The following is a 23,147-nucleotide window of genomic DNA, read 5'->3' as shown; positions in this document are numbered from 1 at the left end:
TAGTAGGCAGTATACGCCGAAATTAAAATTTGTTTGAGTATTCAAGAATAACCTTTCAATAAGGGAAGAAAATTCAGAAACCTGACCTGAAACTGTTTTTGTTTCTTAAATATTCTATTATACTAAATGATTCATGGTTGGGAGTATTTAAGATCACAGGCGCATGATTTATCAAACGTTTCTGTGAGCATACAAGACAATACTAAATGCCAAATATCCATGGTCTGATCATTGTTGTTTACCACAAAAATATAAGATTTTCTTGTACATTAGTCAACATAAAGCAGGTGAGCCAATCTTGACCTCAGGGTCTTGGCTAATATAATTTTTGTAGAAGACTTAAAATTGATGTCACATCCGAAAGTTCTTGGCTTATAAAGTTTAGGTGTGCATAATTTTAGGATATTTTTAAGACATGACATTTTGAAATTCCTACATTATGACTACGTTTTACATGAACCGTGGCCTGAGAAACGTCATACCTGCGTTTTGCACACCGTCTTATTATGGTTAAAATTTGAACCAAGTATTTTCAATTTCCTTATATCGGTTAAAAAGATGCTGAGAGGACACGCTTTTGCTAATAGACGAACGGACGGATGGCCCGGTGCATAACAATATACGTGGAATTGTTTTCAGGCGTATTAAAACATTTTCTTTCAAACTAACTTTTTAACATCCGACTGACTGCAGTTTGTGTTATGGATTTTTCACTCATCTTTAACATGAGCTATTGAACATTTTGAAATTCAACTTTTATCCATTTAAAGAGTACATTAAAAATAAATATAAAGAACAATACAGTCTAAATGAGCGCATGCACATTTTGTAAGCCAACATTCATTCATTTAGAGGGTACATTAAAAATAAATATATAGAACAATACAGTGTATGTGAGCTCATGAACATTTTGCAATTCAACTTTTATCCATTTAGAGGGTACGTTGGAAATAAATATATAGAACAATACAGTCTACCTGAGCTCATGAACATTTTAAAATTCATCTTTTATCCATTTAAAGGGTACGTTGGAAATAAATATATACATGTAGAACAATACAGTCTATGTGAGCTCATGAACATTTTAAAATCAATCTTTTATCCATTTAGAGGGTACGTTGAAAATAAATAAAAAGAACAATACAGTCTACCTGAGCTCATGAACATTTTAAAATTCATTTTTTATCCATTTAAAGGGTACGTTGGAAATAAATATATAGAACAATACAGTCTATGTGAGCTCATGAACATTTTAAAATTCATCTTTTATCCATTTAGAGGGTACATTGAAAATAAATATAAAGAACAATACAGTCTACCTGAGCTCATGAACATTTTAAAATTCACTTTTTATCCATTTAAAGGGTACGTTGGAAATAAATATATAGAACAATACAGTCTATGTGAGCTCATGAACATTTTAAAATTCATCTTTTATCCATTTAAAGGGTACGTTGGAAATAAATATTTAGAACAATACAGTCTATGTGAGCTCATGAACATTTTAAAATTCAACTTTTATCCATTTAGAGGGTACGTTGAAAATAAATAGAAAGAACAATACAGTCTACCTGGGCTCATGAACATTTTAAAATTCAACCTTTATCCATTTAGAGGGTATGTTTAGAATAAATACAAATGTATAAAGAACAATACAGTCTATGTGAGCTCATGAACATTTTGAAATTCAACTTTTATCCATTTAGAGGGTACGTTTAAAATAAATATAAAGAACAATACAGTCTATGTGAGCTCATGAACATTTTGAAATTCAACTTTTATCCATTTAGAGGGTACGTTTAAAATAAATATAAAGAACAATACAGTCTACATGAGCTCATGAACATTTTGAAATTCAACTTTTATCCATTTAGAGGGTACGTTTAGAATAAATATAAAGAACAATACAGTCTAGCTGTGTTCACACGGGTGGTATTCATTCCCTTCTTTTGAAGCTCAGTAATTGCTGGTTTCTGTGAGCTGTTGATGAAAAAAGAAATACTATATTTGTCAGAGACAGAGACATAAATTCATATTTTGTGCTTGCAAAAACTAGTAAACAATTTTATCGGTACAATTAAATGATAGTTTCATTGTAAGTTTTTCCACCTTTTATTCAGAAGATTGGTTGATTCTCAAGTCATGATCAGTTCTAATTTACTTATTCATGAGCAGGCCCAATGAAATTGGTAATCATTCTTTACATGCTTTTAAAACAGAGTTTGGTTACTATATAATGAAAATGATGTAATTACATGTACTTTTATAACCTTAAAAAATAATATCATGTATAGCGCAAGCAATTTACCCCCTTATATGTCTGGATCTCTTTTGGGGTTAACATAAGAACAAAATAACAATTGTAATGTTAATATAAAATTTCTTTAGATACATATTTGAATCCCTACAATGGACTGTTTGATGTTCCAGAAACAAACACTTCCGAACTCTCAATGTATACAAAACACATGAACGCGTTTCCTGATAAGAAAGAGATAAAGCTTTATACAAATCCACATATCCATTACTTGAGGCTTCTCATTCATATATTTAAAATATCATTTTCCCTACACTACGATTATAATTGTTGACATAATTAACATAAATGTATGAGAAACTAACTAAAACTGAAGGCCAATTCGCCAATTGAAAGCCTATTTATTTTTACAAACTTTTACGATTTTATATAAAACACAAAACACGCAATCGTCTTAGAAATTAACATTTCAAATTCGGAAAGTTACAAAAGGAGGACAAGTTTATCACAGTCTTTGTAGGTTTGGCTTTATTCATAGTAAATCTTATAAAATAAATTGAATATATTATCTTGATTGCACGAATTAAATGTAGTACTAAAATAATGGCCGGTAAAAATGTCTACAGTTGAACACACATTGCATGACATTAACCCTTTCCCTCATGAGCATATTGTGAAAAAATGGCCGTTTTCACTGAAAAGCCTCCTGTTACAAGTTCAAACTGCTATGAAACTATGAAAAATGCTTCAATACTAATCAAACTTGGCACAAATGTTGACTGGACCATTGCCTTTTTAACGACATGCTCAGTCTTAAATTTCCTGTTACCGTGGCAACGAGGGGACATATCAAAATTGCCAAAAATCACTATTTTGCCTCGATTTTTTTTACCATCAAAACTTATTTCAATGTGCTGCAACTTCTCAAGGGATTGAGATAGAGTCAAAGGCTTTTCAGCGTTGGTTACACGTTACCTTATGATCGACCTGTGGTCATTTTTAGCCTCTCACAGGTCCAAAATTTTCTTGGCGATGGGGGGGGGGGACGCCGCCCTCCTTCAAACCCCCCAAACAGAAGGGGGCATATCCCCCTTCTGGCAACTCCCTGATGTATCTTTTGGACGGGAGGCGGCGCCGAAAAAGTACTCACATTTTTTAGCAACATTTCTCAAACGAAAACATGTGTTTGGGGCCCAAATAGGACATTTTTTCACTATTCCAGGCCTAAAAAAAGGGGGGGGGTCGAAAGTGCGTTGTTTCGCGTATATATGAGGTAAAGGGTTAAGTGTTGTAAGAGCAAAAAGCAGGAGGCTTTTATGGGATTTCAAATAGTATCATTTTTTAAAGTTGTAGTTTATTATTTTGAAAGCACATGTTATGTATCTAAATATTTATACAGAATATCTGAAAAGTTTCAATACACATTTGGTACAACATGGAAATGCAACATAAATGAATAAATTTGTTACCTGTATGCACGTTATTTGTTTCTGTATATTTTGTTGTTTATGGTTTGGAATTTATCATCTGATCACGCATGTCTTCAATTCTCTTTATTACATTCGAAGCTCTATCACGTGACTCTGTATAAATATTAATGACCATATTGGTGGAGGAGTCGATGTTATCTTCATGTTTTTGCCGAAATATGTTAAAAACTATAAAACAAAAAGCAAGCATATCAATTCAGTGACAGTAACAACAAAATTTAATGTTATAGATATAGATAGTGCATCTTAAAATCGAAAAAACAACAACAACAAAAAACAAAAACAAAACATATACACACAACCAAACAAAGCATCCCTCAAAACATTTGATTTATTCAGATGTTTGCTTGACTTCTAAGTTGTTGTTATGACTTATGAAAGATATGATTATATCATTTAAAGTGATTTGGTCCATAATGGAAGGCCTGTAATAACATGAATAATTATGTTTGTACTATTTAATATCATACATGACAATAACCACGAAAGAATAATATATTGATTTCGTTGATAAGTGTGAGATCGTGATCCGGTATTACATATCTTTACATAGCATATTAATAAAATAAAAGGTCAGAGTTGGGGACTATTAATTGTACATGTTACAATATCAAATTGATTGAAACTGTTCATGGACAAACTAATGCCTGAACTAAATGAAACCAAACATGACTGAATGTATGGAAAGATTTGTTGCGGTCATTTCTTTGTACAAATTGATATATTGAAGTCAAAATTGAAACCTTAAAAGTTTGTTTAACAAGGCAAAATGTAAAAACAAATGTTGCAAGTACTTTTCGTAAAGGGCAAAGGTATGTTGAAGATAAGTTACTTTTTTATTAAAAATCCACTGTCAAAATAACTTTGTTTTACTGTCAACTTACAAGTTGATTTTCTGTTCCTAGATGATTCCAAAACGGCTTTTGTTCCTTTTGTAAATTCGCCGACCATATCCGTATCATAAAGCACAATTTTGATCTCCTTTAAATTTCCTTGATAGCTTTCTCCATTTATATATTCCTGAAATGTTTCTGCCATAGCTCGTCCCATATCAGCAGGACTGAAGTTCATCCCACCTAAATACGAAAAAGGATATTAACTATCACCATATGTAATTGTTAAAAATGGATACACGAAAATAAAAAATCCAGGAATAAATATATTTAGGTATACTTTAAGGAAATAATTAGCTATGATCGACCCCGAAACTCATAAACTATTGGCACTTAAAGCAATTTTGTTTAGATTATTTCAATCATTTCAAAATAAATTCGTTAGTTTACCGGTACCAAGTGCTGGGAACGCAACTGAATTGAAAGAGAATTTCTCAACCTCGGCTAGACATTTCTTGATAACTCTTTTCCACCCCTTCAAAGAACTCTTTGCCTTCAGGTGTACTATTTTCTGGCAAGTAGCCATTCTGCCTGAGCTAGTCATAACTAATTGTGTTTCATTGAAAGTCTTTTTATGTTTGTGTGCTGAAATCAAAACAGTAAATACTTTAATTTTTTGAATGATAATACAATAATTTCTTATCTCCTTATACAAATGATGGACTGTGTCACTGTCTGATTTCATATAATGAGGGTATTTATCGAGATGAAATATCGCGGGACCAGGCTAATATTAAAATAGAAAAAATAAGAATCCCTAAAGAAAGTTCAAAATGGCCAAATTGAAAATGTTGCAGGCTCGGTTTGATTGAGCCTGTTCATAGACGGTACTATCAAGTACAAGCTACGGTTCACGCCCCTAGCATAAGCACATTTACTCCACCTAATGGAGAACTGTTATGCATTAAGACAAAACACATCGATGTATGTGCTGTTAAGTTGCATTGACATAAAACATCTGAATTTTCCTATCCATCTAGAAAATGGGAACGTACTCGGTTTGAAGACAAGAAAACAAGAAGGGACACAAAAGTGACGAAGGGACTGGAAAAAGTTGTTCCTATTTAGACCGCCAAACTAGGTTTGGTGGGGACATAATTAGAATAAACCATTACGATAACGAGCGTGTCAGCATTGTCTATATATAAGTAAGACACAGGTGTCGAATTGCTATGTGCATACGCCATTGACTTATCCGTTCCCGTCCTTTCAAAGTAAAAACACGAGTACAAAAGTATACACGTAATGGAATGTTCTCGCTGTAACACGCACCTTTTCAATAACTTAACTGCGCAATTGTCTCAGAAATAATTTTATATCAAAACGATACAAGTTTTCATTTTCTAAGTCAAAAATATTTATATCAAACCATTATTGTTCTACGTTTCCATTTATGAATTAACAAAGGTCTGTCAAAAAATAAAAAAATATGGTGCTGATTAAAAAAGTTTATTTTACGTATATTGTTGAGCACAATACTGATTTTATTGACTCTTATGCAGCTACAAAATATATATATATGACTCAGCAAACGCATAGTCCAATATAAATTTGACAGCTTTATGTTCATCTACTAAAATTCTTTGTTCTACTCAACAATGCCTAATAAACTTATATTATTACCTTCAGATTCAATAATGTCCCCTGCAGCTTCTAGTATCGCTTTTGATATTCTTCCACTTCTCAACGTTAGAGTGTTTGGAACGCTGTTTACAATAACAGCGGAATAAGTTGAAGTTAGATCTCCCTGTTCTATACTGATGGTCACACTGTCGATAGTTGTTGAATAGGATTTGGCTATAATGATACAAATACGGTTATACATGTACTTTAATATATGAAGTTTATTTTGATCCGATGTAATTATTTAAAAAAGCAAGAAAAAAAAACAAAAAAAAACAAAAAAAAAAACAACACATAAAAACAAGACGTACCCACTTATAACAAACAACAGCTCACCACATGTAAAATTACATTGTGATACTGAGATATTGGCCTAACAGTGAACTTCTTAAGATTATCTTTTAGAATAACGAACCCTAATGAATTGTTAAATATCAAACAATTTCTGGTAAAAGCGTAATTGTCAAGTTGTACTTCTTTTGACCGATTTGCTTATAATATTTAAAAACATTTTTATTCATGACAGAGGTCGTTTGTCACTGTTGTCATAATTTGAGAAAATATTATTTTGGACTTGCATAAATGTACATAAAGTTCCTTAACCAATACACGTGATGAAATGTCTTAAAAATGATATAAAAACAATCTTGTAAAAAGTAACATTAAAAAAAAGAAAAATTCAAGCGACATTATGCCTTCCCAAGGGTATATTGTAAGTGAACAATGAAAGTCAAAATAAGTTTACTTTTTGCCATAATGTCCTTCAATTTTATAATTTACATTGCACGATCGACAAATAACTCAAACGTTGCTCAATGAAAATTTTGTAAATATCCATCGGAATTTACTTATTCAATTAATAAAAAGAGTGTGACAGTCTTTTAACATATTGTAGACAGATGTTTCTTTATCCTTACCATTTTCCAATATCAACTATTTAAAGATATTTATATCATAAATGATATAAGTGATGACAAGCAACAATTATCTTAAGTCTTAAGTAAATACCATTTATAGTAACAAAGAAGAAAAACTAGAACTGTGTCCAAAGGACACGGATGACCCCACTGACAACATATATATGGTATATAGTGAAAAATCAACAAAGGGCCATAATTCTGTTAAATTTGGTCGCAGCAAAAATTCCTTCCTTTACTACCATCTACACATTAAGGTTGTTCATCCTTGGAAGTTTAAGCAAAATCTGCCATCCGGTTTAAGAGGAGTTGCGTTCACAAGATTTCGGGACGTACAGACAGACGTACGGACGGACAGACGTACGGACGGACAAGTGCAACGCTATATGCTCCCCACTTTGTGGGGGCATAATAAAATACATGTAATTATATCAATTTTCAAATACGTACTATTTATAGTTACAAAGAAGAATATTATATAACAATTTTCAAAGTTCAAAATGAAAATAATCATGAAAACCAGTTTTGGATTTCCTTAGGGATTTCATTTCTCCCTATAGTATACATATTAACATATCATGAAGGTGATGGTAATGAACAAATGTTTGAAGTTGGAAGTACATCAATGAAGAAAAAAAGTTTATAGAATAAATAAGGAAATTTAAATTATAATGGATGGACTGACTTACTGGCAAATGAACATACATTCTCACCAGACCTACATTGGGGATTTATTCCTTTGAACTTTTTTGATCTTTTATTCCGCATAATGACATTTTTACCCCAGAGAACAGTTTCTTGCCCCAAAATTACAGTTTGTACGGAATGAACCTCATAATATCATGTTGTACACAGACCATAAACATCGTATGTCAACTGGGTGTATGCAAACGGACAAACGAAAGGACATACAGACGAGAGGCAGACCTAATGTCCTCTCCGGTGAAAGGATTAAAATTGAATAAAAACACATGATTCTGAATGTAAAAAAGACGACATCACAACTACTTACTGTTGCTTCCAGGTGTAAAAACATCTTTTAATCGTTTGCTATGTCTTTTGTAAATGACGGATGAAATCGAAGGTTTATCCATCCTATGAAGAATTGGGTTATCTCCCTCAAATACCTGGATAATTTAAGTTTTAAATAACTCAAAATCGATTTGTTCGAAAATGTATACTATGTTCTCTTTTACAAAATTCTTTTTGTTTTACAAGTGTAAACTACAACGGACAGAACAGGATGGTAAAGCAATAGTAGTTTGTTTTGTCAGCAGCAAAAGCATTCTGATAAATTACTATCGTGTATCAAGTTAAAAACATGTGATTAATAACCATAAAAAAGAAAAAAAGAACATCAGTGCATTTATCAAAAAGTTAATTATGGCTTTTAAATGGTGTAACAATTATTAACATACAAATGAATTGTTTTATATTGAAATATTACTACTATATTGACAGAATTTAAAGAAATCAAAGAGGTTTTACTATGCGATTAAAATAAGGTACATAATATTTACAGTTTCTTCGTTCGGATGTTTGACAATGCGGACAGTCTTTAGCGACGTTGAAGGGTGTTCAAGTTCAAAGTCATCTAAAACTTCTGACATAAATTTTGCTACACAATCTGGAGGAAACTGTAGTGCTCCTGTTCCTAGGATTGGGAAAGATATAGATTCGTAGTTCTTCTTCGTTGCATTCAAGAGACATTCTTTGATAAAATATTTCATCACCTGTAAATATGAATTTTATATCACCTTATATCATTGTTTGTTCAGATGACCACATGTGTGTCATTCAATTATCCATAATAATACAATTTGATATCGTTTAATCACTAGAAATTGGCTCTTTCTATAAACTTTTAGCGATTTCACCAAATGATCTCCCAATATAATTAGTTATAATTGGATCAGATCTTATAAATTAACCTCGTATGATTTCTCGAGTCAAAATAATCCATTCAAATCCCGGGTAGTTTATATAAATTTATTTTAGTTCGATTGTGTTTGAAGCTATATGCTTACTGAAACACTCTCGAATCTGTTCCTGGAACCAACCAGTACAAAGAAATGCATGTAAAGTTTCTTGCTCAAGGAAACAACGGCTTGTCCTGACGTGATTTGAACCCACGGTGTCAACAATCCTTAGATTACTAGTCCGACGCGTTAACCACTCGGCCATGCCGCCACTCAATCTCTATTTTGTTCTCAGACTAGCTGAATCCAAACAATACAATACTCATTGCAATGTATTATTGCATTACATTGTAATGGAAGAAACACAATTTTCTGGAAAAGTCAAAACATTGATGTGAAACAAAGAAGCTTTAAGACAAATATTGTTAAATGCATAACCGAATCTTTTCAAATCTAACACAGCTGCAAAAACTATAATTAACTTGGCTAGCACCTTGTTTTATACAGTTTTTTCAGCTGTGTAGTTGGTTAATAGAATCACGTCATTTAATAAATCTCTTGAAATACATATCAACGGAGTTACTATCATTATGTGCAACAATCGTCTGCTGTTCACAAAGCGCCCTACACCCCTTTTGTGCAACATCTTCTTAACAAAATTGAATAACTAATAACATTGATATACATGCATGTCCTTCTTCATAAGGTACAAATGTATTTTAGATCAACTCCTTTTATAAATTGATAGATTTAAGAACAAAATATCTCAGACTTTCGTCGCGACAATAAATGTATGTTCATTCATTAAATGAATAGTTCTGTCAGTTATTCAAAACAGTCACTTAATCAAATACATTGAACGATTTGAGTAATTTGGATTAAACTTATAGACTACATGTCGTCCCAGCGACAACACACTTCTATTATTTTTTTCGACAACTTCAATTTTTCTACTTCAATTCTTACCGTTTCTGCATGCCCTTGATTATGGTCCCATTTTTCTAAAACGCCATGGAAAATGGCTTTGCATTTCAAGTTTCCTCCAGTTGTTACAGCTATTTCGCCCGGCGAAATCCCATCCGGATACTTTTCTGATAATTCTGCAAGAATTTTCTCTCCCCCATCTTTAATTATCATCCCTGAGAGCTTACCAATATTGAGATCCAATTTACTGTTTGTTGAGTTAACAATCACATCAGTCTTTGAATATTGAAACAAATAAAAAAGGTAACATAAATGAAATAACTTACTAAATCTGTAACACATTTGGCCATTTTGTACCCAGTAAATATCATTGTGTCATACGTTTTGACGCCTTATAATCAACATGGTTTTGGATCAGTTTTATCAAGAACAAAATAGATAGTACGATATACATGGTTTCGTGCATCTGTTGTATTTTTTATATTACTGGAATATAAAAATAGCGGAGTATACTTAATAATGCCTTAAAATATTAATACATGTAATCAATTATATATAATCTTCAATTTACTCTTCAAAACAGAGAAAAACAGAATCCCTAAGAACATCCATAACGACAAAATTGAAATTTGAGAAAACGATTTGTTTGATTCAGTTTGTTCATGGACGGTACTGGTAAGTGCAAGCTACCACCCATTCCTTCTAGCACCGATTAAGATTCAACATTTAAATATGCAAACTTACTTTTAAAAGTAGATTAAAATTAATGACATTTCTGAGCGATGAAAAAATAACGTACATCTTGTAATGTTATAGATCCGGTTATATTATCTCTACGAATACGTTTTGCAAAACCGTCTGTTTGGTCAGATCTACATTCCTTTGACATCTTTCTTTGCTTAACAACGTCTAAAATATGTATATATACTTGAAAAAGCAACACAATACACAAGAAACAAAACGTTATCTATTATAAATGATGTGAATATTAATCAAAATCATTATCTCATTATTGCCTTGTTTATGTCTCATTATTGCCTTGTTTCGTGACTATAAATATAACGGATAATAATTAAAAAAAACAGAGAACTTAGTTTGTTATTGAATATTATTTTACCTGCTGGAAGAGAAAAGTCCTCAGCTATTGATTCTGGGAGAAGAATCGTTAAATCAGATTCTATATCACACACTGTGATACGTCTCAAGAATGTGCTTGTTCCATTTTGAAGCAGATAATTTTTAATTTCTTTCATCATACTGTCAACAATGATGTCATCAGGATATCCAAATCTTCCTGACCCTAGCAACGGAAACGCAATACTTGTTGCATTTTGTTTGTCTGCTTCAAGAAGACATTGTCTAACTGCGTGATGTATATCCTCCTGTTTTCTATCATTACGTTCAACTGAATAGGTAGGTATGACCACATGTATTATACCACGATATGGAAGGTCACCTGCACTCCCAACGAAAGCATCAAACTCTTTAATGCACCGCTTTTTTTCCTCACATGACTTTGAAACAAGAAACCCGCCTTAGAAAAAAGCAAAACAAAAATAGTTATCACAAAATACTTACAGTTAAAACCATAACTTAACCGTTTACAACCAAATGTTATTCCCGTATGTTTCTATTGTCACATGTTAGTAATACATCATCTGTCTTATATATATTTTTGTTAAGAAAGGCACTGCTTTGTCTTGTTTAAATATATATAGTTTTTATTTCAAATTTTGTAAATGCAAAAGAAAAATCAAAAACGTAACGACATACATTTGCTTTGGCAAAATAATAAAAACATAGTCATATCAATAATTTTCAATGAACGATCGTATGTTGTTAATCCTGCAATTACATTAAAGCACCGAAATCGCTAAATCGTACCGAACATCAAAACAAAAAAATCTAGAATTAATTTGAATGCTTAATTAATGCCTTTTTTAAAACATATTATTATAAACAAAATATTCAGACCTTTATCAACTAATGTTCTTCCTAAACCCCGTTTATGCTCCAACATTCTATCTGTTGGGTTAACAATAAAATCAACAATTTGATCAGTAATGTCGCCGCCTTTAATTTGTAGGTCGCAATGTCCAAATTTAGATTTTGCAAGTATATTTTCCGATCGTTGTCGACTACCTCTCTCTGGTATTGCCATTGGTATTTGAATAATGCATTTTTCTGCCAACTGAATATTTTTCATTTTTTCCATGCCCTCCGGACGTTGAAGGAATTTGTGAAAGAATTCGTCACTGACATTCATATCTGTCCTTATGACATTATCTTTGATGCTATTAAGCTGTGCTAAGGCAATCTTGCATACCTGTTTATCTCCCTTTACCGTAAACCCCTTTCTTGTTTCTCTATCAACTATATCTATTTCGACATTCAAGTCCTTGAATTGCTTGATAACTTGTTGAACATCCCTCTTTTTATTGTTAAACAGGTAGAGGAATACACCACTGTCAAAAAGAACCGTTTCTTCGAGGTAAGAATGTGAATCTAGGAAGGTTTTCACTTTTTTAATGATCTCCTGATGCAAATAGTCCACTGAAACAATATATAAGTCGTCTCCTTGTATCTGATAGATAAGTCTGCCATCATACTCATCAACTAGCTTTTCGAGATGTTTTCTTCCACAATCGGTCTGTAATGTGCCCCCCTTAAAAAAATTTTTTTTTTAAAAATTTTCGGGGGGTTTTTTTTTTTTTTTGGGGTTTGGGTTTTTGGGGGTTTTTTTTGGGGGTTTTTGGGGGGGTTTTTTTTTTTTTTTGTAAAAAAAAAAATTTTTTTTTTTTTTTTTTTTTGGGGGGGGGGGGGGGGGGCCCAAAATTTGGGGGGGGAAAAAATTTTAAATTTTTTTTTAAAAAAAAAAAATTTTTTAAATTTTAAAAAAAAAAAAAAACCAAAAAAAAAAATTTTTGGGAAATTTTTTAAAAAAAAAAATTTTTAAAAAAAAAACGGGGGGGTTTTTTTTTTAAAAATTTTTTTTTTTTCCCTTTTTTAATTTTTGGGGGGAAAAAAAAAAAGGAAGCGGGGGAAGGGGGGGGTTTTTTAATTTTAAAAAAAGGGGGAAAAATTTAAAAAAGAAAATTTTTTTCCCCCCCCGGCCTTGGGGGGGGAAAAAAAAAAAGGGGGGGCCCTTTTTTAAAAAAATTTTTTTTTTTAAAAAATTGTTTTGGGAAAAAAATTTTTTTAAAAAAAAAAAAACCAAAAATTTTTTTTTTTTAAAAAACCTTTTTTTTTAAAATTTTGGGGGGGTTTCCCCTTTTTTAACCCCGGGGAAAAAAAATTTTTAAATTTTTTTTTTTACTTTAAAATTTTTTTCCCTTAAAAAAAAAAAAATTTTTTTTAAAAAAAAGGGGAAAAAAAAAAAAAATTTTTTTCCCGGGAAAAAAACCGGGGGGTTTTTTTTAAAAAAATTTCCTTTGCAAATGCCCCCCCTTTTTAAAATTTTTTTAAAAAAAATTTTAATTTAAAAAAATTTTTTTTTTAAAACCCCGGTAATTTTTTTTTCCCCTTTTAAAAAGAAAGGGGGGAAAAAAAAAAAAAAGGAAAAAAAATTTTTTTTCCCCCCTTTTTTCTTTTTGGGAACCTTTTTAAAAAACCCCCCACCCAAAATTTTTTTTAAAAAATTTTTTTTTCCCCCTTTTTAAAAATTTTTTAAAAAAAAAATTTTAAAAAAAAAATTTAAAAAAAAATTTTTTTTTGGGGGGAAAAAAAAAAAAAAGGGGTTTTTAAAAAGAAAAACCCAAAAGGAAAAAAAAAACCCCCCCCAATTTTTTTTAAAAATTTTAAAAAAGGAAAAAAAAAATTTTTAAAAAAAAAATTTTTATTTTTTTTTAAAAAAAAAAAAAAATTTTTAAAATTTTTAAATTAAAACGGAAAAAATTTTTTAAATTTTTTTAAAAAAATTTTTTTAAAAAAAATTAAAATTTTTTTTAAAAAAAAATTTTTTTAAAATTTTTTTTAAAAAAAAAAAAAAAAAAGGGGAAAAAATTTTTTTTTTTTTAAAAAAGGGGGGGGTTTTTTTTTTTTTTTGGGGGAAAAAAATTTTTTTAAAAAAAAAATTTTTTTTTTTAAAAAAAAAATTTTTTTTTTTTAAAAATTTAAATTCAAAAAAATTTTTTTTTAAAATTTTTTTTTTTAAATTAAAAAAAAAAAAAAATTTTTTTAAAAAATTTTTTTTTGGTTTTTTTTTTTAAAAAATTTTTTCCCTAATTTTTTTTAAAAAAAATTTTTCCCCTTTTTTTTTTTAAAAAAAAGGGGGGTTTTTTTTTAAAACCCTTGCCCCCCCCAAAAAAAAAAATTTTTTTAAATTTCCCCTTTTTTAAAAGGGGGGGAAGTTTTTTTTTTTTTTAAATTTTTTTTAAAAAAAAAGGGGAAAAAAGGTTTTTAAAAAAAAAATTAAAAATTGGGTTTTTTAAAAAAAATTTAAAAAAATTTTTAAAAATTTTTTTTAAAAAACCCAAGGGAAAAGGGGGGCCCTTTTTTTTAAAACCCCCCTTTCAAAAAGTTTAAAATTTTTTTTTTTTTTTTAAATTTTTTAAAATTTTCCCTTTTTAAAAAAAAAAATTAAGGTTTTTTTAAAAAAAAAAAAAATTTTTTTAAATTTGGGGTTTAAAAAAAAAAAAAAATTTTTTTTTAAAATTTTGGGGTTTTTTAAAAAATTTATTTTTAAAAAAAAAATTTTCCCCCGGGGGGTTTTTTTTTCCCGGTTAAATTTTTTAATTTTTCAATTAAAATTTTTAAAATTTAAAATTTTAAAAAAATTTTTTTTTTTTTTTTAAAATTTTTTATTTTTTTTCCAAAAAAAAAAAAAATTTTTTTAAAAAAAAAAATTTTTTTTTCTTTTTTAAAAAAAACCCCCCTTTTGGAAATTTTTTTTTGTTTTTAAAATTTTTGGGGGGGGGGGAAAAAAAAGGGAAATTTTTTTAAAAATTTTAAAAAAAAAAATTTTTTTTTTAAAAAAAATTTTTTTTCCCCAAAAAAAAAACCCCAAATTAAAAAAAAATTTTTTTAAAGGGGTTTTAAAGGAAAAAAATTTCCTTTTAAAAATTTTTAAAACCAAAAAATTTTTTTTTTTGGGGGCCCCTTTTTCCCCAAAAAAAGGGTTTTTTAAAAAATTTTTTTTTTTTTAAAAAATTTTTTTTAAACCTTTTTTGGGGAAAAATTTTTTTTGGGTTTTTTACAAAAAAATTAAAAAAAAAAAAATTGAAAAGGGTTTTTTTAAATTTTTTTTTTGGTTTTTTTAAAATTTTTTTTTAAAAAAAAAAAAATTTTTTTTTAAAACCCCCCTTTTTAAAAAAAATTTTTTGTTAAAACCTTTTTTTTAAAAAAAAATTAAAAATTAAAAACCCAAAATTTTTAAAACCTTTTTAAAAACCCCAATCATTTTAAAAAAAAATTATAAAAAAAAAAAATTTATTTTTTCCCAAAAATTTTCCCAAAAAATTTTTTGGGGGAAAAAAATTTTTTTAAAAATTTTTTAAAAAAAAAATTTTTTTTCCAAAAAAAAATTTTTTTTTTAAAAAATTTTTTTTTAAAAATTTTTTAAAACAAAACCCAAAAATTTTTTAAAAAGGTTTTTTTTTTTTTAAAAAAATTAAAAATTTTTTTTTCCCCCCCCAAAAAATTTTTAAACAAAAAAAACCCAAAAAACCCCCCAAAAACCCCCCCGGGGAAATTTAAAAATTTTTTTTTTTAAAAAAAAAAATTTTTCCCCTTTTTTAAAATTTTTTTTTTTAAAAAAAAAAAAAATTTTTTTTTTTCCAAAAATTTTTTTTTTTTTTTAAAAATTTTAAAAATTTTATTTAAAAAATTTTTTAAAAAAAAAAAAAAAATAAAAAAAAAAAAAAAAAAAAAAAAAGGGGAAAAAAAATTTAAAAAAAATTTTTTTTTAAAAAATTTTCCCTTTTTTAAAAATTTTTTTTTTTAAAAATTTTTTTTTAAAAAAAAAAAAAAAAAAAAAAATTTTTTTTTTGGGGTTTTAAAAAAAATTTTTAATTTTTTTTAAAAAAACCCCCTTTTTAAAAAAAATTTTAAAAAAAAAATTTTTGGGGGGAAAAAAAAAAAGGTTTGGCCCCCAAAAAAAAATTTTCCCCCCCCGGGGGGGGTTTTTTTTTTAAAAAAATTTCCCCCAAAAAAACCCTTTTTAAAATTTTTTAAAAATTTTTTTAAAGGGGGGAAAATTTTTTTTTTTAAAGGTTTTTTTTTTTTTGGGAAAAAATTTGGGTTTTTTTTTCCCCCAGGGGTTTTTCCCCCCAAAAAAAAATAAAAAATTTTAAAAAAAAAGGGAAAAAAAAAAGGGGTTTTTTTTTCCCTAAATTTTGTTTCTTTTTTTTTAAAAAACCCCTTTTTTCCCCCAAAAAACCTTGGGGAAACCCCCGGTTTTTGGGGGAAAATTTTTTGGGAAAGGGGAAAAAAAAAAAATTTTTTTTTAAAAACCCCCCCCAAAAAACCCCCCCTTTTTTTCCCCAAAAAAAATTTTAAAATTTTAAAAAATTTTTTTTTAAAAAAAATTTTTAAAAAACCATTTTTTGTTTTTTTTTATCTTTTTTTTTTTTTTTTTTTGGGAACAAAAAAAATTTTTTTTTTTTTTTTTTTTTTTTTTTTTTTAAAAAAAAATTTTTTTTTTTTTTTTTAAAAAAAATTTTTTTTTAAAATTTTTTTTTCCCCCCCCCCCCTTTTTCCTTTTGCCGAGGCCGCATGTTCTTCCCAGTCTTCAACTTTTATCTTTGCCTTTCTGTCTCGTTCATCCACATTGCACATCACCTCCATATATGCTCCTTCATTACTAGGCCAACGAACTTTTCCATGATGGGACGCTACACTTTCTTCTAACTCTTTTTTGTATTTAGCGGATGTTTGTAGATACCTAAATAAACGGGATGTTAAACTAGTAACAGTAGCCCAATTTTTTTGACATTATTTTGAGTGGGGTTTTGCGATTGGGTAGTTTCTTTTTCATGTAATACTAGTCAGGGTCTTATGGTTATTATAATAAAAAAAATCCTCAAATTAGTCCAGACATTTACAGCCCCCAAAATCTTCAGGTTTTTTTAATTGACCCTTAAAAATCCCGTATGGTTTTAATTTAAGGGTTTTTACCCCCCACTTATTGAGATATTATATATGTAACTATTTAATTTTACTTTTTAAAAAAATTTTTAAAAATCAAAAAATATGTAAAAAGATTACAGCAAATATTTTTTCCACATTTTATGTAAACTTTTAAAAAATATTTCATTCATTTCTCTTTTTTCAAATTTGGGGAAATTACAAATTAAAAATTTTATTTTTTTTTTAAGGGTTTTTTTAAATTTTTTTGGCATTTTTAAATTTTTTTTTTTTGAAAAATAAAAAAACCATTAAAAATCAAACGATTTAAAAGGATTTTAAAAAATTTAAATTAGCTTTTATAAAAATCAAAAATAAACTTTAAATTTTCATGATTTGTTTACAATTTTTAAAAAAATAATTAGTTTTAAAAAAGAACAATTTTTCTTTTTAAAAAAAAATGTTAAAGTATTGGTTAAAATTATGTTTTTTTTCCCGGGTTTAAAATACCGGGTTTTTTAACAATTTGCAAGGAACAGGGGAAAAAAATAATGAAAAAAAAAAATTTTCCTTTTTTTTTTTTTTCAAACCCGTTTTTGTTTTGTTTTCACTTTTAAAAAAATTATGCTGAAAAGGGTTTTTTAAAAAGTTCTTTTTTGAAAACCCCGGTTTTGGGAATGATGGTTTCAAAAGAAACCCAAAATCCTTTATTTTAATTTTCAGACAACAATGATAATATGAACTCTTCTTATCCTGAATCCCTCACCATCCGAGCAAATTCATCAATCTCAATTACGTAACTTTCTATTAAAAGAAATAAAATCTATACATACCCGCAAATATCTCTGTCAACGTACCGCATTTTCTTTGGTTGTGGAATATTAAATATATATGCATCCTCATCTTCTAGATAAGGATAGTAATAAGCTATTTCAATTTATTTTCCATTTATAGAGTTAATCTCTTGGTTTTCCACTCTCTCTGCATCTGTAAATATGCATGCTTTTGACTATTGTATCAAAATATATATGTAAACGGTTTATAACAGAAGGTGTATATAAAACGAAATGAGATTCCTTTGAGTTGATGAAATCAAGACTAAAATATAGAAGTCAGAATCACATATTCATGATTACTGAACCCCTTTGTAAAAAAAGAAACAACACAAAAAAAAAGTTAAAGTTCCCCTTTTACTTTTTAAAAAAATTCCCGTATAAAAAAGACCCTTTATTTTCACTACCAAAGTATTTTTAAAGCTAGGAAAATTTAGTGATTCAAAAACCCAAAAACTCAAATGGGATATATTTTTATACACACTCCTTTTTAATATATTTCTTTGTCAAAAATCTTTAAAAAACTTAAACTTAAAATTTCATAATTTAAAAAGAAAAAAAAAAAAACAAGAATAAAAAAGATAAAAAGTAAAGGGAAAAAAAAAAAAAAACAATAAAAAATTTACTTTCCAGGGAAAATTTTTGAATTGCTTCTTTAAAGGGATTCAAATTTTTTTATACAAAATTTTTTATTTAAGGAGGAAAACGAGCGGTTTCCTGAATAAACCACAACGCTCTAATTATACTTTAAATTAAGGGGTTCAAAGCCCTTTGGGGGGATCCGAATTCACAGCGTTGAGGGGCAAATGATTCGAAATCAACAAAAATTTAAAACCCCGCCCGGGCACGGTTTGGGGTTTTAAATTCTTTTTTTTTACTTTTTTAAAATTTTTTCCCCTTCCAAAATTTCTAAAAGGACGTCCCAACCCGGGCATTAAAAAACTATTTTGTTGACAAACATTCCTTTTCTCTATAAATATTTGGTTTGTTCTTTTTTTCACTTTATCAAATTGTATCTAATTAGAAAGACATAAATTTTACCATTTATTGTAGAAAACGTGATGATATAGTCCCCCAAGTGTTCTCTATATTCCATAGATGTTATGCTTTCATCATTTGAAAGCTTTTTATTGAAATAGTCTTTCACGTCCTCAGGTGTTGTTTCCATAGAAACGCCTTTAATTCGAACTCTATTTGTACGTTCCACAGGCAACATATTCCATTTATAGGCGGTAAGTAGATGTTGAAATGTCTGATCTAAGAGTATTCAAATGTAGTAAATGTAAAATGTAAATGCACATTTAATCAGATCACACTTTATATGTAAGAATGTATCGAGCTTCAAATCCTATTTGAAGTTAATAGTGGAAATAGACGATAAAGTTATGCTTGAATTAAACACATTCTCAATGAACTGACCAAGACCATGTCGCAGATTTTATTTGGTAATTTTCATTCTAAACGTAGGTTCAAATTAATGATTTAAGTTCATTTGTGACAATTTGTTTGACAATTGAAAAATTTAGAACAAATTTCTAGTTGTGAAGAAGTGGAAGTAGAACAGACCATCTGAACGTAAAATAAAGAGTGGAATATAGAAAGGAACATTCTTCTAATGATTAATACATCAATGTCCAGCAAACGTGAACGTCTTTAACTGTTATACAAGGTATCGCTTTGAAGTTGAAACATAATGCTGGAAAACTAGATACATTTTTCATATTGATGCCAAAATATTCATGAAATTTACATAGCAACTTTTACAAAGGTAGTTTATGATAAAAAGGTAAAAGGTAGAACCAAATTATCAGTTTTTGAAAATGTCTTTTTGTATAGTAATATTAGAAAGAATGATGCTTCATTTCTATTGAATGAACGCTAATTGACCTTAAAATGGTTAAATATATGAACTGTATATCTCGGTTCCGTGACATGTGCAAGTAAACGAACTTCATTTTATAAATAAGAATAAAATAAAAGATTGCTTTGTGATAATTGATATATTTTTTGGTAATTGAAAATATAAACCACATCTTTAATTAGATTCTACTATCAATGTAACCACTTAAAATAAATATATATCTTACGTGGTGAAGCTTTACAGTTAGCAACGGTTTGTTATAAAAGATTTATCCTCGATTTAAACGATATTTTGTTCACAAAACTTTTATTAGCAAGAAAGTACTGTTAGATACCGTATCTTTGAAATTGCCGTTTTTATTTGAATATCTTCTAATACAAAAGATTGTAAATAGTTTTTAGGAATTCATATGTAAGAGGTCAGCATGTTGAATATTTGGTAAAAATCAAATTCACCTAATAAATATGAAACTATATTCAATGACTCGATTCAGTTTTAATAAAATTACCACTGATCAAGGACGCAATTATAGTTTTAATGTATAGTGTGCCACGTAAATCTATCCAATTTCATGTATAAGTCTAATTTGCTATTCCTATACATTTTAGATTTTTTAATGGGCATTTAAATATTATTTGAGTTTAGGATTTATATTTATATATCGGATTCTTTTATAAAAGTAATCACGCATGTTGTGCTAATATTTTGAATTAAGAGATGTTTATTTATCTTATCCAATATATAGTTTTCCTTACATAATTGATATAACTTGAATATGAATAGTCATTCATGTAAACAGATATAACATAAAGTTTACGTGACGTTTGTCACGATATTTCAATAATTTGTACAAATTATTTTTATTTCTTCACCGAAATGTGTTAAAAAATTCAAAATTAGTAAAAATGAATTTGTTTTTATGTATATTGTTTGTAGTTAAGCTTTCACGAATACCTTGTTTGATGCCATCTTGAATTAAGTTTGGTTAAAAAAATATTTTATGTTAGCCAAATATACAGTATATACACAATATATTACAATAAAATGCAAAAAGAATTGAGAAGAAAGCTAGACGCTTTTTTTTAGAAAATCTTCTCCTTGATTGAAACAATAGTTATTAATGATAACATTCATATATAAACAAAGTATTACATGCTTGAAAAACGAGGCTCAAAAATTATTTGTTTTAACATTTTTTACAATTCAAGTTGACCAATTCATTGAGAATACGTGTTAATTTTAAAATTCATTGAGAATACATGTTAATTATAAGAATATGATCTTGCAAATAGTTAATAAAATATGTTTTATTACAGACGAAACAACCTAATTTGGAAAGAAAGCAAATACGTGTATAAAACGACAATAATGATTATATCATTTACTTGATAAAATATAAACTTTGATTTAAATGAGTCACAATATCAGCATAAAAATATGTCATAGTATTTAAAAAAAAAAAGTTTTTAGTACTCATTAAATAAGCTGCGCAATGACAAAACCAATACAGTGCGTTTGCGACCATCATGGATCCAAGCCAGTCTGCGCATCCGCGCAGTCTGATCAGGATCCATGCTGTTTGCAATCAGTTTCTCTACTTGTAAAAGGGTTTGTAAGCGAACAGCATGGATTCTGATCAGACTGCGTAAACGCGCAGGCTGGTCTGGCTCCATGTTGATCACAAACGCACTATGTTGGTTTTGTCATGGCACGGCTCAAATTTGATTATAACAACAAAAAATTATACCTTGAGAAACATCAATATCAAAGCATAACAAAACAGCTGTCCTATTTTCTCCTCTAATTTCTTTTGTGGGCCGTGTTCCAAGTGTTGCATCATCGTATAGAATCATATCTTCAAATGATTTGTCAAAATCAAATACAAACATCTTACGTGGATCAATTGGAGCCTGGTTCAATGGCGATACATAGACCTCTGTATCTTGCAATGTTACTTTCCCTTCAGGTTTTGCTTTATCCAAGACATCGCTAGCAGCTAATGGTAACAAAGTTTGAATTGGACAATTATCGTCTTACTGAACATGAAATATTATTTCAAAGCAAAAATACTTTCCGCTTAAATTAAATAGTATTTATCTTTATTTGCCACTTATGTAAGTGTGGAAAACGTTAAATCAATAGATAATATCCGGAACTCGGCAAATCAATGGTTTTCCAAGCTAATCCCCGGGTATAAACAAACTTTTAACGTTATAGCTTCACGGTGCACTACCGGTCACAATAGATACTGGTGAATATTAGTTATATCGCAACCTTTGTAAATATGACATGGATGAGTTCACTTCAAAAAAAAATAAGTCATGTGTGTATGGGTTGTATAGTAATACTATAATATTGACCATAGTCTTTTTAGAAAGAAGTTGTAGTATATTGGGTGCGCCTTGATTATTCAACCATACTGATGCGTGTTCAAATCCAAGCAGCTCCAGTTTTGTCTTCAATGTACGGGTACTTCGTGTGTTTGTCATGCATATAAATTTCACATATGAGCCGTGTCACGGCAAAACCAACATAATGGATTTGCGACCAGTATTGATCCAGACCAGCCTGCGCATCCGCATGGTCTGATCAGGATCCATGCTGTTCGCTATCAGTTTTTCTACTTTTAATAGGTTTGTAAGCGAACATAATGGATCCTGATCAGACTGCGCGTATGCGAAGGCTGGTTTGGATCCATGCTGGTCGCAAAATCATTGTGTTGGTTTTGTCGTGACGCGGCTCATTTCATTTTTAATTTTTGATACATTTCAATTATTTTGTGCTACAAATGACACAATGGTTTGCAACGAAAATCATCTGTTTCATTGCGAGCACGCAAGTCCCGAGCATATGTGGCTGAAGCGTATGTTATGGCGCTGTAAGAAGGAATTTTCGTACTTTATTCCTTTTTAATATACTTAATGAAAAACCTAAAACTTACCTCTTCCGTTTTTCAACATAACAACGGCTTCTCCGTGAACTCTGTCGACCTTGATATCTTCAAGGTCATCATTTCTTTTAAGTAAATCCGATTTCAGTATGGTTTCGATTTCTTTTATGGAAATGGTTTTTCTGATTCCTGTTAATAGTATCTGTCTGTTTTCATCCGTTGTTAGGGTTGATAGATCCATGTAAGTGTTTGCTACGTCTACTATCCGCACTGGTTTGAGGGATGATGTCGACCTTGCTCTGTTAGGCCGAGGTGACATCGGAATCGTTGGTGGTGGATAAGTCGATCGCGTTGGATTCGTATCCAATGCGTCTTCATCTATGGCCTCATAATCATGATCTTAAATAGAAATTCAAAACCAAATTTTCACTGTATTAGTAGCTTTCATCTTAAATAAGTTCAATTGTCTTGCAAATTG

General features: G+C 29.0%; 2 protein-coding genes across 2 annotated transcripts; both read right to left on the bottom strand.

Annotated features, from left to right (window-relative positions):
* Positions 1 to 3,726: 3,726 nt before the first annotated feature.
* Positions 3,727 to 17,947, bottom strand: LOC132755436 (protein mono-ADP-ribosyltransferase PARP14-like). Its single transcript, XM_060746298.1, has 12 exons — positions 17,919 to 17,947; positions 16,726 to 16,903; positions 11,998 to 12,688; positions 11,141 to 11,557; positions 10,823 to 10,932; positions 10,066 to 10,299; positions 8,701 to 8,913; positions 8,193 to 8,307; positions 6,264 to 6,437; positions 5,031 to 5,225; positions 4,632 to 4,823; positions 3,727 to 3,915 (listed from the first exon to the last, which is right to left on the bottom strand). The coding sequence occupies exons 1-12, from the start codon at positions 17,945 to 17,947 to the stop codon at positions 3,764 to 3,766; spliced, it is 2,700 nt and encodes an 899-aa protein (XP_060602281.1). The 3' UTR covers positions 3,727 to 3,763.
* LOC132755442 (uncharacterized) lies at positions 16,730 to 23,106 on the bottom strand. Its single transcript, XM_060746308.1, has 5 exons — positions 22,721 to 23,106; positions 21,527 to 21,775; positions 18,960 to 19,175; positions 17,919 to 18,072; positions 16,730 to 16,903 (listed from the first exon to the last, which is right to left on the bottom strand). Exons 1-4 carry the CDS (start codon positions 22,986 to 22,988, stop codon positions 18,023 to 18,025), a joined length of 783 nt encoding a protein of 260 aa, XP_060602291.1. The 5' UTR covers positions 22,989 to 23,106; the 3' UTR covers positions 16,730 to 16,903; positions 17,919 to 18,022.
* Between the last annotated feature and the right edge of the window lie 41 nt (positions 23,107 to 23,147).

This window comes from Ruditapes philippinarum, unplaced genomic scaffold, assembly GCF_026571515.1.
Source record: "Ruditapes philippinarum isolate M1 unplaced genomic scaffold, ASM2657151v2 ctg1397_1_1_1_1, whole genome shotgun sequence".
Lineage (NCBI taxonomy): Eukaryota > Metazoa > Mollusca > Bivalvia > Venerida > Veneridae > Ruditapes > Ruditapes philippinarum.
The sequence above is the reverse complement of the archived record's forward strand: the minus strand, read 5'-3'. Positions and strand labels throughout refer to the sequence as shown.